General features: G+C 41.3%; 1 protein-coding gene and 1 pseudogene across 6 annotated transcripts in view; both read right to left on the bottom strand.

Annotated features, from left to right (window-relative positions):
* Nucleotides 1-17425, bottom strand: part of Cemip2 (cell migration inducing hyaluronidase 2) — an 87706-nt gene that overhangs the window by 13513 nt on the left and 56768 nt on the right. For all 6 annotated transcript variants that reach the window (XM_027406529.2, XM_027406526.2, XM_027406527.2 and 3 more), the window contains 5 exons: nucleotides 15374-15551; nucleotides 13271-13486; nucleotides 9071-9279; nucleotides 3271-3453; nucleotides 660-879 (listed from right to left, as the gene is read on the bottom strand). In XM_027406529.2, the coding sequence (XP_027262330.1) occupies nucleotides 660-879; nucleotides 3271-3453; nucleotides 9071-9279; nucleotides 13271-13486; nucleotides 15374-15551 (1006 nt within the window). The remainder of the gene's footprint in view (nucleotides 1-659; nucleotides 880-3270; nucleotides 3454-9070; nucleotides 9280-13270; nucleotides 13487-15373; nucleotides 15552-17425) is intronic.
* LOC107979562 lies at nucleotides 6161-9064 on the bottom strand (annotated as a pseudogene).

The raw sequence follows: 17425 nt of genomic DNA on the forward strand, positions 1-17425 counted from the left end.
AGTGTATCAAGAGAAGTATTTTTACTTCTCACCAAAGTCAGTCTGTGTTTACAATTACAAGGAAAATATAATAGCATCTGCTTCAAAAGAGTGACCTTTAAAAAGGGAAACAAGTTTTGACATGAGTCGAAATTTCACACTACTAATATAACAAAAGAATTATGGGGCATGGTGGCATATACCTATAATCCCAGAATTCAAAAGGTAAGTCATGATGATCAGGAGTTCAAGGTCATCCCAAGCTGTTAACAAATTCAAAGCTATCCTTTGATTGATGAGATCATGTCTCAAAAAACATTAAACACATACATACATAAATTAAACAATTTAATAGCACTTTTAGTCAAATAAACCCAATAGTAATATTGGAATAGAATCCTAAACCTAGGAAACAATTTTAACCAACACAATAACCTTTAATTTTAAATATGAAACTCATAATCAAAGTAAATCAATCTATCAAGAAAAAGACACTTTTGCCATAAATGGGGACTGTTTTGCTTCTTAAGAGCAACACATTCTAGACTAAATCAAAATTCAAGAGGTATCAGTATGTATCTATAAAGTTGCACGATATAAACTTCAAAGTCAAGTGCTCCAACTGCCAAGGGAAAAAACTCTGACTTCCCTCCAAAGACTCCCTCCTGTTCCCTGCTTACCTGATGGGTGCCACAGCCTTGACAGAGTCCCGTGAGCATGGCTGGCATGCGCTTGACTGCTGAGGGCTTTTTGTAATACTGTGGGTACGCTTTGGCCATGCAGTTACTGATGTCTTTGGAGTCTGTTGCTGCCTGAATCTTGACTCTTTCACATCCCTGAGATGAACAGTAACTGTGACCATCTCTGTGGCTATGGGCTCTGAGATACAGAAACAATAACCTGTAAAATAAAAACCAAGCCAATTGATGTTAGTTCCTCTCAGAAGCATAAAATTTCTCAACTTGATTCATGGCCAAGGGGATATTTCTCCAATAAAGAAGCTTTTCCTTAAAAGAAAAATAAATTGCAATGCTAATAAAATGTTTCACTTTCCTCCTTATCCCCCTAGTGTCTCAGGTCACTGCCTTAGGGAGCACTGTGATGCTTTGATTCAGTTGTCATGAAAGACATCAAAGTTGATTTCTGGTTTAAATTAGTTCAAGGGGTCATCTGAGAGGAAGGAATTTAGCTTGCCTCAAAACTTGAAAATTATATTTATAGAGTTTAGAAATGGGACATTAAATATCAACTATTCCTTTTGTTGTCACTGCTCATAAATCATTGTGGAAAAAGGGATAATAAAGTAGCAACTGTAACTTGTTTAACTAAGGCCAAGACAATCAAAGGCTTGTGATGCTTCCTAAGAGCACATGGGCCTGGGGTCCATCCTCCTCAACTGAGCCAAAACCAGGCTGGGGGAACAAGTTTCACCAGTTCTAAATTATAGTCTCCCTACCAAGATGAATGGGAAATCCAACTTCTAAGAAATGCTTCATTATATGAAAACCTAGTGTTCCCAAACCAAAGGAGTCAAGATTCAAAGGACTTGATACAAAGTGACTGATTAATGAAGAGTTCACATTTTAAGATGAGCTCAATGGGCAATGCAAAGTTACAACTGAAAGGTAAGCATACAATCAAAATAGACTGTACAAAATCCTCAAAGAATAAATAGAAACAGTATAATAAATTGTTTTTAAAAGGTCAGAGCCAAGCATGGTGGTGCATGCCTTTAACTCCAGCACTCAGAAGGCAGGGCAGGTAGATGGAGCTCTGTGAGTTCAAAGTCAGCCAGGTCTACACAGAGAGTTTCAGGCCAGCCAGAGTTTATAATGAGGCCTTGTCTTTCTCCCCACAAAAGTAAGAAAATTGGTGACTGTCTCAACATCTAGTAATTGTAGCACAAATACTTAAAAAAATAACAGAGGCCTAAATGGGCAAGAGCCTTTTAATATATAATTTAAAATCCAGAAGCTGGATTTTTTTTTTAAGAAACCTAACCAGAAATAATGTCCAATCTTTGTACATGCATAATCACTAAATTGTGGCCACTGGAGTGTCCTTACAAAGTTGGTCATTGCTTTTATTTTTGTGAAAATTCAACTAAGAATGTGGAAATTCTGTCGTCAACAAAATAAAGGTCCAGTTAGACTAGTTATATTAAACTAGAGATTGAAATTTGGAGACTCCAAATCTTACCGCACAGGCTGCTGGGAGTACTAGAGGGCAAATGAGTTGCTTTGTAAACAGAGGTTAACCAGATGATTAACAAATGAGCCCCAACTTTCAGCCCCCAGGCAACTCTGCTCCCATTTCTTCCCACTCTGAACTTTGTGTCTTTCCCAAACATGCCATGCCAATGTTAGTCCATGCCTCCATGCATGTGCGTACCGTTTCCTCTACCTGAGACTTCTCACCCAGCTGTTTGTATCGCCCCCCCAGTTGCTCAAGAATTAGCTAGTGTGGCACCCTTTGCAGGATGTCACGTACCCTCAGCTAACATGTGAGTTACCCATTGAGGCACATTAACTACACTGCTGTTGGACTCCTAGCATTTAAGCTTTTTACTCTCTAATAACTTGCTTCGGTGGCCAAATTCACTGCAGAGATGAATCCTATTTGCATTGGTATCTCTATACCTAGATGGTAGACAGTCAGCTTATGGATGGCATTGGAAGGAGCATGCTACTTGCTGGAGAGAAGAGGAGATCAAGCCTACCATCACCCACAGGCTGAGAGACTGTAACTGGACAAAAGCAGACAAAGCCACCAGGACCCCAGGAGAGCAGGATAAGAATTAAAAAGTGGAAAGACGCAGCCTAGAGAAAGTTGGAAGCAAATATGCCATGGTTACACAGTGATGTTTAAAAACTCGTGGTGAGCTTGAGAACTAACCTTAAGTTAGAAGAGGGAAAAGAGCTTTCAGTGAAATATAAACAACTATTATAAATAACTTTGATAAATAACTATCACAGAGCTATTATGGAAGAACAAATTACCTTAATTTTCAATTGTGTCTACTGATGGCTCTTGACAATGATAATCTCTTTCCCTAAATTGTCTTAATAAGTAAACAGCAAATATCTCTACTTGAGTCCCACTGCCAACTATAATTATGCATCATCTGAGCTGTGCTCCAAGCCCCTAATAGTGACGAGCACAGGTGCCCATGCCAGCTGCTGTGCTAAAGATCCGTCACATCCTGTCCGTTCTTAGCTATGCTAGAGAAGCATCAATTTCATCCTTAAAGAAAAACAACATTAGTTCTCATTCACTGCTCCCATGAATTACCCTGTGCCAGAGTCAAAATAGAATTTTCTCGAAGACGGCTTCTTCTGTAGCTCTTCCATCGATTGTGCGGGCTCATACTCTTCAATTCTGGATAAAGAGCCACTCTGCCGCTGCAGGAAGCCGAAGGTAACCTGAAAGCTTGTGTTGGATGGGTAACAGAGGCCAACTCGGATCCAGTCATCCCTTTGAGGAGAGACAGAAAAAAAAATTCATACTTGAGTTAGTCTCTTTTGAATGCTGCAGCATAAGGAATGAAAAGTGACTTCTCTCTGCCTTTTGAGTCCTGAGCCCCAAATACTGTGTCTGTGTGTGTGTGTGTATGTGTGTACATATACATATATATATATATATTTCATATATATATATATATTTCATATGTATATATGAAATATGATCTACCAAGAAATATAAAAAACAAAACTTGGTTTCAGGAGAAGCCAGAATGTATTTGTGAATTAAAGTTAACATATTCTTCAAGTTCCAGTTGGGTATGGGTCCACTAACATGAAACTACCAACACCCTGACATCCTGGTTTTCTCATGGCATGAGAGAAATGAAGGTGCATGCCATTTATCCCAGCTACCAAACTACTACAATGGTCTTCATGATGATTCTTAAATATAAGATTATTTCTTTAAAAAGAAAAATTAAATATTTTCTCCCTTTTGGCATTTTCTTTTGTGACATTTTTATTGTGGTGAGATAAAATACACTCTAAAAAATTTCCATTTTACACATTTTCAATTGTACGGCTCAGTGCACAAGGTCCACCACCCCTGGCCTTGCCATAACCTTTCTCTATCTAAAGCGCCTTAAGATAGAGCAAGAATTTAACACTGTTCATACATTGTACCAAGTGATCTCATTAAGGAGAAAATACGAATGCAGACCAAAAGCTTTAAAAGCAAGGCTGTCCCATGGGGTGTTATTTCTAACAGCAGAGGTGGGTAGAAACCCTCAATGTTCATGACTATTTAAACAGGCACAGTCCATCCACAACTCAGAAAAACCTGAGGTAATGGGAAAGAGCACCATAATGTTTATCTGCCTCACTGTAGTTAGGATTAAGGATAACCTCAATTTTCTTTTTGGTTTGTCTGTATTTTCCTTATGTTTAATAAGTGCAGTGTTTAAAGTGTTCCTTTCAGAAGTACCTCTCTGTAATTACACTAAATCCAGAAAAATTATTCACTTCTTCCTCTTGCCTCTGCCCACCATGTAATTTTTATGAACTTTTAGCTAATTAGGCAAGGGAAAAATGACTTTATTTCAAGTTCGTGTTGACTTTTGAAACTTCCAGGCTCATTCCTTTTTCCCTTTAAAAGTCTTATTTGTCCAGAATCGGATGAAAAGTTTGAATGTGTACTTTCCAGAGCCTGTCTATCATTTCACTGCAATATCTTACCTCAAACCCATGATCCAACTCAATATAAGTTTCCAGAACACTGATTCCCTTCCCATCCCCCCTACCATTCTTTTCTCATTGGCTTCTTTGCAACTCACTGGCAATAACAGGCTGGGCCTGAAGAAATCTTACCAGGAACACAATATGAACTAGGGACTGAAGGTGGAGAGATGGAGCAACAAGCTGCTGCAAGGATCTGGGCAAAGATGATGGTGGCCTATATTCAGCTGTACACTATGAAGACTGGACTGGAAATATCTGAATGGCATTAAGGAGCCAGAACTAAGAGTTCACTAGCAATGGGATGGAAAGGGAAGGGTCAGCATAGGGAATGAGTTGGGCATTGGGGCTTGGCAGAAGGACACAGGTAAGCAGCAAGGTTAGAGAAGGAAATGATGGTCCATTCGCAGCACCCATCAATCTCACACTAAGGGCATCCACCATCATGAGCACCCAGCCTTGGAAGTGAGCTACTTAGACTCAAACTCCCAATCCTCTGTTTACCTCGACTCTTGTTAAGCAAAGCCAACAACTCCAAGCTTCATGACCAAGCTAATCAATTTTCAGGCATAGATTTGAGTAACTGCATGGAATCCCAAGAGGTTGGCCACAACATAATTCTAGATTATTTTACCCCATGGTTTCCACATAATCAGATTCAACTAACAAAATGAAAATTGAAAATATGCAGAAAAACAAATCAAACCAACATAATTGTTCTGAAAATATAAACTTTTCCCCTGCCATTGTCCTTAAACAATAGTGTAGCAACTGCTTACAGTGCTTTAACACTGAAAGTAATCTACTGATGATCAAAAAACACAGGACAATGTATGCATGTGGATTACATGCAAATATCATGCCATTTCATATAAGGATGTGAACATCTATGAAGTTTAATATTTGCAAGGTTTCCTAAAAACCAGCTCCCCAAAGACTATCACTCTCCCTTCCTTCTAGTTTAAACTTCTATCCTTCCTTTGATATTCCCTATATTCCAAGTCTCCAAAGCTACCATTCTGAGCTGAGCAGGCCCTTTCTCAACACTGGGTTTTTTAAGGAGATTGACAGTTACAGACTATCACTACCTCTCTGTATCCTGGCTCTACTCTCCTGAGCAGAGTGCTGAATTAGTATTCCCATCTATGTCCACTAAAAAAGGCTTGGAAGATGATGATGATGAGGAGGAGGAGGAGGAGGAGGAGGAAGAGGAAGAAGAAGAGGAGGAGGAAAAGGGAGAGGAGGAGGAGAAAGAGGAGCAAAGAGAGGAAGAAACAGACATGTATTTACTTGATATTTTCCCCATCTCTCTAATGTGAGCTCATTCATTTTTATATCAACTGACATACAGTAAATGAATAAAGTAGTGAAAATTACAGCCTTGGAATAAATGTGACACTGTGAGAATAGACAACTGGTCAGTTGAGACAGTGTGACGAGACATAGTTATGAAAATCTCTCTTACATTCTACAATTCTAAGAAATTGAGTTTTATTCTATTTATTTATTTATTTGCCACTAAAAGTAACCTTTATTTAAAGAGAGGAAAAATAAAACAAGATGTCCATCCCTTGGTTCCCTTCCCTCCCCATTCCAGCTGTTCTTCAGTCCTCTAGGATTGAACCCTGGCTAGGGCCATGTAGCAGGACAGCCCCTCAAATGAAGTCCACAACACTGGAGTGGGGTGGGGGACATCTTTTCAGTGCAAGAGTTGTAGAAAGTCTCAATATCGTCTTCTGTCACCATGTTAAAAGCCACACCTTTACAGTCAAATACCACCATGACCAATTCTGTGGATATAGTTTGCCCTGTCAGTAGGATTGATAACTTCTGGCAATGGAGACCAGTGGTAATTAATACTTTTCTAGAACCAGACTGGAACTCTCTCATGGTCACGTCTCATTCCTTTTGGTCCGTATCTCTATGCATGGCAAAAACAGTGAAATCCCAGGCATGCATCTTCTTAGTGAGCCAAGCCACACCTTCCTGCTGGTATTGATGAAGATTACTGCCTGGGTGACAGCCAGTGTATCATACAAGACACAGTGTGTCAAGCTTCCACTCCTCTTGTTCCACACTGATGTACATTGGCAGATAACCTCCAGGGTCAATTCTTCTTTCTTGACAAGAATCTGAATGGGCTCTCTCATTGAACTTCTTGGTGACCTCGAGGACATCAGAAGGCAGTGCAGCCAACAACAAAAATACCCGGTACTGTTGAGCTTTTGGAATATATCATAGATAAAGTCCTTGAGCCCATGGCTTAACATTTCATCTGCCTTACACAGTGCAAACCTCTTGATATATTTGGGGGACAGGTTATCTCCAGTTAAGTGTATCAAATACCTGGCTAGGGTACTCACAATGATTTTGGGGAACTTCCTTCTACAGCTTCTGTACCTAAGCATGTTCATTAGTGCCCCCCAAACAGGCAACAGAAGAGGCATCCACACAGTCTCCTAGTGCCATAACTAAGTTTTGTATCTGCTGAGCCAATTCATGAGTGAATGCCAGGACCAAAAAAAGCAGTGATTGGCCTTTAGAGGTGCTGAAGAATTGATATGGCAAATTCAATTGTTTTCCCAATCCCAGAGTGGGCTTGAGCAATCGCATCATAACCCCCTTGACACAAGGAAGAATGGCTCCCTGCTGGGTGGCAAAGGATGTCTCAAAACCAGAGGCATAAATACCATAGAGAAGGTCTTCTGAGAGATTCATGTCATCAAATCTCATTCCAGTTACTCTCGATGATGTCTTCAGGCTCCATCCTCTCAGGGTTATTGTCTCTGGACCAAGAATCCTGACTCACAGATATGATCCTTAGTAAGACTGGAATTTTGCTGAACCTTACAGCCAAGTTAAGAAGACTCCTTGAGGCCACTTAAGACTGAAGACTGCTACCCCACTGTGTCCTCAGCCTGTCTGATTAACCTGCCTTTACGAAAACACTGTACCAATCAATCGTACTTGACTTGGATTTCCTGTGTAATCAACTTTTACAAACTAAGCTGTAATTTTAAGCTATGTACTCTTCCATGTTCCTGACCCAACGTATATTATGGTAACAAATGCTGAATATAGCAAATAGGATGAAAGCAACCTTATTAAACAAATATCCACCACAGATGCTGGAAGCCACATGGATACAGGCTGAGAAGATTGTTTGCGGTGATGCTTGCAGTACTAGTTGTTATCTGGGAGAGCTGGGCTCAGCGAGACAATAAAGCTTTATTCCTTGTGAAACTCTGTTTAAGATTTCTCTAAAGTGTCCTCACTCCTTTGCCAGGTGATGCTTTCTATACTGTTCAATAGTGTGAACCCCTTTGTTAAAGACACAAATGCAGACACTCAGGGATAGGGACAGACAAACAGCACTCAGGCAGGAAGATTCGACTCATGCAATGGGCAGACTAGAGAGGAGGAATGAAGAGGAAGAAGTGGAGAATCCAAATCTGGGCTTGGTAAACCTACTGGAAGGAAAGGTGCTTTGATTTCTTTCCCTCAGAGAAACATTAATACATTCTGGGGACTCGGGGTTTATTATTGATGCACTTAATAAACTTAATAATGTTTATTATTGACACAAGACAAAAACAGAAGGACACTTGAAGGTAGGAGTGGGAAAATCCTGGTATTCATGCCCCAACATTCCTTCCTTTTGTCCGAAAAGCCATTACCAAACTAATCATGTCACTATCTTTTGTCCTGTCTATGCTTGGACTCAAAATTCTCTCAATATTGTCAGCTGTTATGATCCATACCATAATCCTAGCACTTGGAAAACCAAGGCAGGAGGATTGTCACAATTTCAAGGCCAGTATGGACTACATAGCAAGGCTGTGTCAGTTCTCTTCCCCACTTGGGGTGGGGTGGAGGGATGAAAGAAGAGAAAAGAAAGCAAGCCAGCCTTTTAGTTTAACTTTCCACATGCTTACTCAGAAAACCACATAAAACTGGGACCAGCTTTGGGAAACTGCAATGCTCAGCAGATGCTATTAAAACCTATCTTTTGAGTAGATGGTATTGCTTTGAGAAGAGTTTTTGCTAACGTACTGGAGGTCCTGGATTGAATCCCAACTACCTCAGATAACAACAAAACAAAACAAAGCATACTAACAAAAGCATGCTTATGATGCAGCCTGCTTGAGCTAGACATGGATAAAACCAGACCCTCACTGTGAGCAAGCTTTTCTGTACACAATACCTAACAACAGAGAAAAAGAAATTGTCTTAAAAGCCAAATCGGTCGTATAATACCTTGCACAATCACAATTCCATCCTCACAGCCTACTCCACAAGAGTACAGTGCATGCAACAGCTTCGTGTTATGTCATTCTTTTTTCTACTGTGACTGCCTGCTCAACTGTTTGCAATGACAGAAATAGAAACATTACTTGTTGAAGTTCACGAGGTACAAGAAAGTGATGCGTGGCGCCGGACCGTTCCAGTGAATGGTGTAGCCCTTCTCCAGCATGACAACGGGCTGGTACTGGGGGGAAATGGCCCTCTGGTTGATACCCCGAAGCACCATTGGGTGGGATGGGTATTCATCTCGTGTGATGATCATGCTAAGATTCGGAGTGTTCCATGTCTGAACATACACCTTTAAGAAAAAGTTAAGAATAGAAAGGAAGTGAATAAAAGATTAAACAGTTCCAAGAACTTATCCAGCACACAGCAAGGGTCTGTACATTGAAAAGAGATTCCATGATAAGTGCCAGCCCAAATACGCAGTGGCCAAGTGGCCTAAGCCATGCTTACGATGCAGACTGCTTAAGCTAGACATGGCTAAAACCAGACTCTCGTTCTGCCAGCCAAGATCATCAATTCCAGCATCACAGGCTAGCTTATTCATCAGGATGGAGAATGTCTGTGGTTTGCACAGCTTGTCACAGAAACCACTCCATCTGAAGAACACAAATCCAACACAAATCAGCAAACACAGGGAAACTGATATGCCTCCAGGCAAATCTAAGACCCCCTTCTGATCCATGCTGTGGTAACTTCATATCTGAGAGCTCTGGCTTTAGTCTTCCATGACCTCCACTTGCCCAAGAAGTCATTTTCCACCCATTTAAAACTAAAAGTTAAAAAGCTCTCTACAGCATCTGGAAAAACATGCTAAGCTCACAGAAATTGGAAAGCCCTGATTTTTTTTCCAGTAGCATTTGAGCCACGTTCCAGGCCAAACGAAAGCCTTCTGCCAAGGCATCCCCCGCAGGACACGCCTCAGAACAATTTCCTAAAATAAATCAATATCCAGCAACACATTCTTCAGGAGAACAAAATCATATGCAGGATACTGACATTTTACCCACAATTCACTGGACTCTTCTATAACTTGGTTCACACAGGCTCCTCCATTTATGTTCTTGGAGTCAGAATATCTTCTCAACACTCATCCCTTGGGAAAATTTAGCCTTGTACACCACTTACAAATTCAGAATAGAAGCAGGAAACATAAGACTAGCGATTATGTTCCTTTAAATACATTTTTGGGGTGTGTGTGTGTTCATATGCACATGCTTGTGTACTCTTATATGCATGCAAGTGTGTAGGCACATGTGTATGAGATTGTGGAGACTGAAGGATGCCGTCAGGTGTCATTGCTGCTCAGAAACTATCCACCTTGTTCTCTAAGACAGGATCTTATGGGCATGGGCCCCATCGATCAGGGTTAGATGCTGCTGGCCAGCCATCCCCTGAAATCCACCTGTCTCTGTCTTCCCAGCATTGGGATTACAACTGTGTACCACTTTACTGTGTTATCCCAGCCTTTAAATAAACAGTTATTACAGACATATCATACATGATGGATTATCATATGAATATGAATTTGAGAGGGAAACAGACTGACAGATAGACAGACATACCTTCTGCCTTCTACCAAAGGACAACCTGAGGTAGTATGCATAACTGTGGACTCCCAATGCTAACACTGTTCTTCCTGAGTGCCTCATCCTTCAAGCCAGTCTGGAACAGGTGGAAATTCACCTCAAAGGACTTACAAGCAACTAAAGAATAGCAATTCTGAAAAGCCAGGCGTGGGGGCACATGTCTTTAATCCCACCACTTGGGAGGCAGAGGCAGGCAGATCTCTGAGTTTGATGCCAGCCTGGTCTACAGAACAAGTTCCAGGACAGCCAGGACTACCCAGAAAAACCCTGTCTCTAAAAAAACAAAAAGAAAAATAAACAAACAAAAAGAATGACAATTCTGTCTTGACACCTGTGCCAAAAATGCACACTATATTACTTGTAAATGAAAGCAAACAGCTACAGATTTGGGCTTCTGCCCAAATTGCAAATCTCCAGGAAAGAATTTCTGACCTGTGGTTCTCCCATTCTTTGAGTCTCCTGGGAAGCATAAATGACTCAGGCCTTCCTTTAGCTACACAGAAATAAAATGACTACACTGCTTCCTAAGGTGGAATGATTAGGTTCCTATCTGAAACAGCATTACAAATCCAAAGTCACATGGCTGACTGAGTAAATGAATGAGAATGTATAATATTTAGTTAAAAACTGGAATTTATGAAAAATATACCACATACTTCACAGACATAACATCTTCATTAGTGAGTATTCACTATTTTCAGTCAAACAGTCTGGCATGGACACACACACACACACACACACACACACACACACACACAAGTACACATGGTTAGCAAAAAAATTAAATAAGAACCACAGCTACAAAAAGGACAAAGGCTCCTTATTTTGGTTTTGGTTTGAATTTTTGAGTATACTTGGAGTCTAAGTATTGATGGGGACATTTAACTGTGGATCTGGGCAAATCTGAATAAGAACAAAATGAAAGATGGGGATCACACTTTAAACCACTTTCTGTTCTTTTTTATTAACTCTCCATCCACTCCTCATCCCCTCTGAAGGACTTGGTGCTCTATTACCTCCTCCCACCCCCATCTGTTCAAAAGAATGAGAAATTCCCACAACAAAAGAACTAAAAAAAAAAAAAAAATACAGAGGAAATGTTGTCCAGTCTTCATCCCTCTTAAGCCTTTTGCTTGTCTACAGAGAACAATCTAGACTTTTTTTTTTTTTTTTAAGAGTAACATTCTTTTACAGTCATTTCAAAGTCAGAAGAGTAATGAAGAATTCTGCTCTAAGCCAGCTACAGAAGGCCGAGGAGATGAAAACCACATCAAACCTGGGGCACTTGGGGAAGCACCGAGCAGGAGCCCACAAATGTATGCACTTGTGCTTAGTGGGCTGCGAGCCAAGGTCAGTGGCAGGGAAAAACCACATTAACAAAGACAGGCATCTGGTATGGACCTTCACAGTCTAGTGTGACTTACAGCACCCCTTGTCCTTTGTTCTTCCTCCAGTTCCCTTCTTTGTGCTCAAATCGGCTCCTTCTTTTATTCTTTTATCTCCTCTAATTTTTTTTTTTTTTTGAGACACATAATGTGCTATGTAGCCCAAGCTAACCAAGAAGTAGAGATCTACATTCATTAGCCCCCTGAATACTGGAATCACAGCCATGCATCACCACTCCCAGCCTAGCAATCTATTATTAAATCCCCCACTTTTACCACCCTAAATATGGGGATAAGGATTCAATTCTCTCCCTCCAAGATTCTGGGAAATTGATGCCTCAGCTCTGTAAGATTGTCCATCATTCCAAATCCCACTGTTAAAACCAGCTTTGTGACTTACAACCCTGCTCTTCAAATGGCAGTTGGCATTTCAGCTGAGGCCAGACCACATGCTAAATGTGTTCCATGAAAGCATCCTGTCCTGTCACTCTCCTCATTATGCCTGGCCACAGAATATCCTTTAACGGACCCACCTCTCACTTCAGCAAATAACAAAATCCAGGGTTCGAATCCAGTCCGCCTGACTTCAGAGTCTGTGCTCTCTCTTAACTACTCAAACTTTGCAAGTAAGCCTCTCATCTGTTAAAATATAGACTAGCTTAATGGTTTCAAAGAAGTATTCCTCCGTTTCTTTGTGCTATCCCTTTCATGTCTCCATAGACTATCATCATATCATTAGAATTTCCCTGGATTCCTTCTTGTCCATTTATTGCCAAACCTCATTTCTTTCCTTGGAACACTACACTTTCTCGGTGACTCACTGATATTCTTTCTCAAAGTCAGATTTCACAGAGAGAAGGACCCTGAAAGCAAAGGTCATACTTGGAATGTGGCACAAAAAACTGAAGGTCAAGAAACATCAGACCTAACTATCTGGTATAGTACTCGCCTACAGTCTCCGCCCACAGGAAGGGGAGACACAGCCAGGAGGATTGCCACAAATCCAAAGCCAGACATGGGGAGACCTTGCCTCGGTAAAAGAAACATGGCTTCTCATGTCCAAGCTATTGCAACTCTATCTGACTAAGCGCATTCTCCTACCCTCCCCTACTGACTCACGTCTCTGATTTAACTGGTTTGAAGGAGCTTTTGGTAAAATGTTCCTCCCTACCCTCCCATTGTCACTTGCTTTCCTCCCCTCTCCTCCTAAAGACTGTGCTTGGGAAACCCCCAGTCACTCTGAGGGAGTTGTCATCCTCCCAGAGGGTAGCACTGCCAGGAGCTGCAGGCCTGGACCACCTGCTGGGCCTACCTGGGCATAGGTCCCACTGCAGACCACTGCATTCCACCTAGTGACGTTGACACAGTTTGGATGGCGGATCAGATAGTTGTCCATCCTTCCCACATAGGCATCCTTGTATCCTGTCACAGAGCCATCAATGTCATGGAAAATGGAATTCTTATCGCCGTCCAGCTCACAATCCTCAAACCACGGGCCAGGCTTTCCAAAGAAGACGTTCAGAGAGACCTGGCAGCAGACAAAACTAAAAGCATCACAAAAGGAGGTTCCTGCCACAGAGTAGCAGGAGTCACAGAGGTCACTGGCATCGTCAACCACGGTAGCCAGTTGATCTGAGTTCTACAAAGTGACATGCTTGTGCAAAAATATTTCTAAAGCATCGTGAAGCTCTACTGGGAAGCATTAAACTGCAACTTCATTTTTATTCTCTCCCCCCACCCCCATCCACTTAAATGATAAAGCTGGGAGAAGAGAAAGTAGAACCAGGTATATTTACTTGAAAACTATTATAAACTCCACATGTAGCTGGGCATGGTGGTGCACGCCTTTATCTCAGCACTGGGGAGGCAGAGGCAGGTGAATCTCTGTGAGTTCAAGGCCAGGCTAATCTAAAAAATCGAGTTCCAGGAAGGCCTATTACTCAATGAAATCCTGTCTCAAATAAATAAATAAATAGATAAACAAACAAACTAACTCCACATGTGAGATCTTGTGCATTCCCCTGTAAACAAATTGAACATGATTTAAATAAAAACGGATTCCAAGTATCCCAATAATCATTTTACTTCACTCCAAGTGACTTAGTTACTTATCCAGCAAAAACTCAGTGGAGTCCAAAAAGGACACATGGTGTTGGTGCTGGCTAAAGATGACAAAGTGTTGCTAAGCACACTAGAATCTGCTGGAAAACAGCTGCTGCTGCATCGCCTCTAAGTGCAAAAGATACCTGGCTCAGGGGTTACTTTAAAACCTTCCTAGGAGGCTGCCAATGTAGCTCAGTTGGTGGAACCCTTGCCAGGGTATGCAAGGCCCTGGTTTGAATCCCTAGCACAGCTAATGAAAAGTAAGCTGAAATAATGTCTTTACTAAACACATAGTGTTCTGTTAGAAAGCAGGCTGTGGGTGACATCATTTAGCTAATGCTCGTTAGGAGCAAACATTTGTCAGGGCAGACAAAAGCACTTCTAAACACTTCTGTGCACTCCTCAACCAGCCATGCCTGTGTGTCAACAACACATCTAAACGATAAGCTCCTCGATGGAAAACAGCATTGCTTGTAGTCAGCTGGCTCTGGGTTCTTGGCTACTGTCTCCCTTTCTCTTGCATTCACAAATGGTTCCAACAGTATCCCCACCATAGCAAGGATGCAATCACTATGGATTCTCTTATGCTATGGCTTTGAAAAACCTATCTCAAGTAATATTTTAAACCAGGCCACTACACATTTTACGCGGACGTGATGAAAGAATTGTAAGTTATGTTCTAATGTTGGCTGTCTGTGGGTCAGGAAGCTTGAGGCTTAGTCTCTCTCATGCCACTACTATCATAGAATCAGTAAGATGGACCAGGCCTGAGGTTCCAAGGAAAGTGTCCTGTATATTGTAGGTAATAGAAAAACTAAGAAAAATATTCTGGGGGCAACTACAACATAAATACAAAATTTAAGTCTTCTTTATCATCTTCTGTCCAAACCCAATTTCTATCATACTGCCCAATATGCCTCTTTATCCTAACTTTGTATCCCCCAGTTTCCTACAAGCCATAGAAAAGTATCTCACTGCACATAGGTCTATTGTCCAGCTTACTACTCAATGTCCCAAAATCATAGCCATCTTGTTCCTAGGAAACTGGACAATCTCCTCATATCATCATTCTAAGTCATTATTGTGTTGAAGCCATCATCTCCTGTCAAAAACAGCCTAAGTCACATCAGACTTCTGTTCCCACCCTGAACTCAATGGGATGGAGTGTATGGGTTAGGAGTTGCAACTATAAACACATTTCTTCCTGTCATTCAGACTCAGTGCAAGTCCTTCGTTTAGACCTTGTCTTTGGGTATGTGTTCTCCCCCCCCCCCCCACAGTCCCTGTGAAGGAGCCACGAGAATATACTTACCTGTGGACCAAACTTCACAAGGGAAACATTATTCCTAGGTGTGGTCTGCCAGGAATTCTTCATGAGGAAGCCAATTGCACTGCTGTACCTGTCTGGAGTTGGCACATACTTTTTGAAAGTGCTCTTTGTGAGATGAATAGGCCCATCATAAATCTGAAAGCCTCGAATTGGGAATGTCCTATTAAAATACAAGATATGTTTAATAAATGTGAGCCAATCCCTTTCACGGCATTTATGTTTTATGAATACTGCTATGTACCCTGTAAGCACCAAATAAAATTCCAAGACACAGTGGTAAGCAAGACACAAGCTGTAATGGAGTGAAAAATACAATATCCTAGAAGAGACTAAAAAAATAAAAATAACTGCAGATAATTGGTGCTACAGAGAAAATTAAGATACTGTAATACAATAGACTGGGTGGAGAGAGACAAGCTGTTTTGGATATAACAGAGATCTCTCTAAAGAACTTCCCTGAACCAACTCACTGTTGATGCTTTGTTTAGGGCTGGGGATGCAGCTTAGAATGATGCAGTTGTAGAGTGATTACCTAACATGGTCCTGGGTACCATACAAAAAATGAGAAGGAAGAAGAGGAGAAGGAGAGAGGCAGAAAAGGGAAGGAGAAGGATGTTACATTTGGTAACTCTGTATTTTTGTTCTAAAAGACAAATCTGTGGGAGCAGAGACAGCCTCCTGTGAAGCCACAGAACAATGATAAAAGGTAAGACATAAAAGCAGGTGAGGATGCGCAATCTAGGTCCTCAGGCCTGGGCTGTCAGAGGGGCTAGAGTAATGTTTTCCATGTATCCTTCTTCCCCTTTTCTTATGCTTGTAATTCCTAACCAGAATTAATGTATAAAGCTAATGCCCTATTTGGTGACTTTATTATATAATAAAGCAATCTTATTTAAAGCATAATATTCTGAATTCTTTGGGTTTCTTCACCTATTAAAGTCATTACTAACAGTATTGCAGAGGATTTCTACAGCGGCTGGCCTATATACCTTGGCAGAGTTTGACAACAACAATGTTTAGACTAGCAATAAAACCCAACTGTCTGATTAAAACTATACTTCATGCATTGACTCTGGGCACATAAATCAACATGACTTAACCCTCACAGACAAGACTATAAACACAGTCAAATAAAACCTGAATTCATTAATCCAGGAGCAAGTTTTTGAGCAAGTTTTTGTTGTTTCTTTACTCTTCCTGAGCAAAGATACAAAAAGCATTTTGAAATGAAACTAGACGTCAGTGTAAAATAAAGACAGAAAAAAGCTGGTTGCCATCACACTACAGACCACGCCGCCAACAACCTGTGCTTCTGTAAAACACATGGTGAGAAGGAGATACAGCATAACCACGAACGAAGCACACAAAGCTGAAGCCAAGCTCAATGGGTTCAAATCCCACCTCCATTACTTAACAAGCTGCCGTTCATAAAGCAGGAAGGTGCAGTGTATACCTGCTTGTGTTTCGTGGGGGTTAAATGAAGGTGAGCCTTGGCAAGCATTTGATAAATGCTAGCTACTGAACATTCTGGTATGGCTGGGGATACATTTGGGTGTAGACAGCACGTTCCTCAAATATATGAATCCTTGGGGTCAGCCTTCAGCACCACACCATACGAAACAGAAAGTTCTTTTTGCTACTAGTATTCATGAACCAACAGGATTGCTACAGAGTACACGTTCACAAGGATAAGAGCCCAGACAGGATCCAGCACAGGACACCAGGAAAACTGACAGTCTGTCTGCCTCCCCCCACCTCATCCTGAGCCACACCCAGAGAGCATTCCCACATATGGTCTGATTCTCGGTGGACCATGACATCAGCTTGGAAGTGGGGTCTTGAGAAAATCACTAAGACTTTCCTCTACCTGAATTTCCCACATATATATGAAGACCGCTCCAAAGTGAGCCTCAGTCCTGGGTGCTGGGTTAATGAGCTTGGAAGGGTGTTCTAGTGCTACGTGCTGCCTTAAGTACTCTGATTGTCAATATGGTAATTCCTCAGAAAATTGGGACTGGATCTACCTCAAGACCC

The sequence above is a fragment of the Cricetulus griseus genome, chromosome 3 (assembly GCF_003668045.3).
Source record: "Cricetulus griseus strain 17A/GY chromosome 3, alternate assembly CriGri-PICRH-1.0, whole genome shotgun sequence".
Taxonomy (NCBI): Eukaryota; Metazoa; Chordata; class Mammalia; order Rodentia; family Cricetidae; genus Cricetulus; species Cricetulus griseus.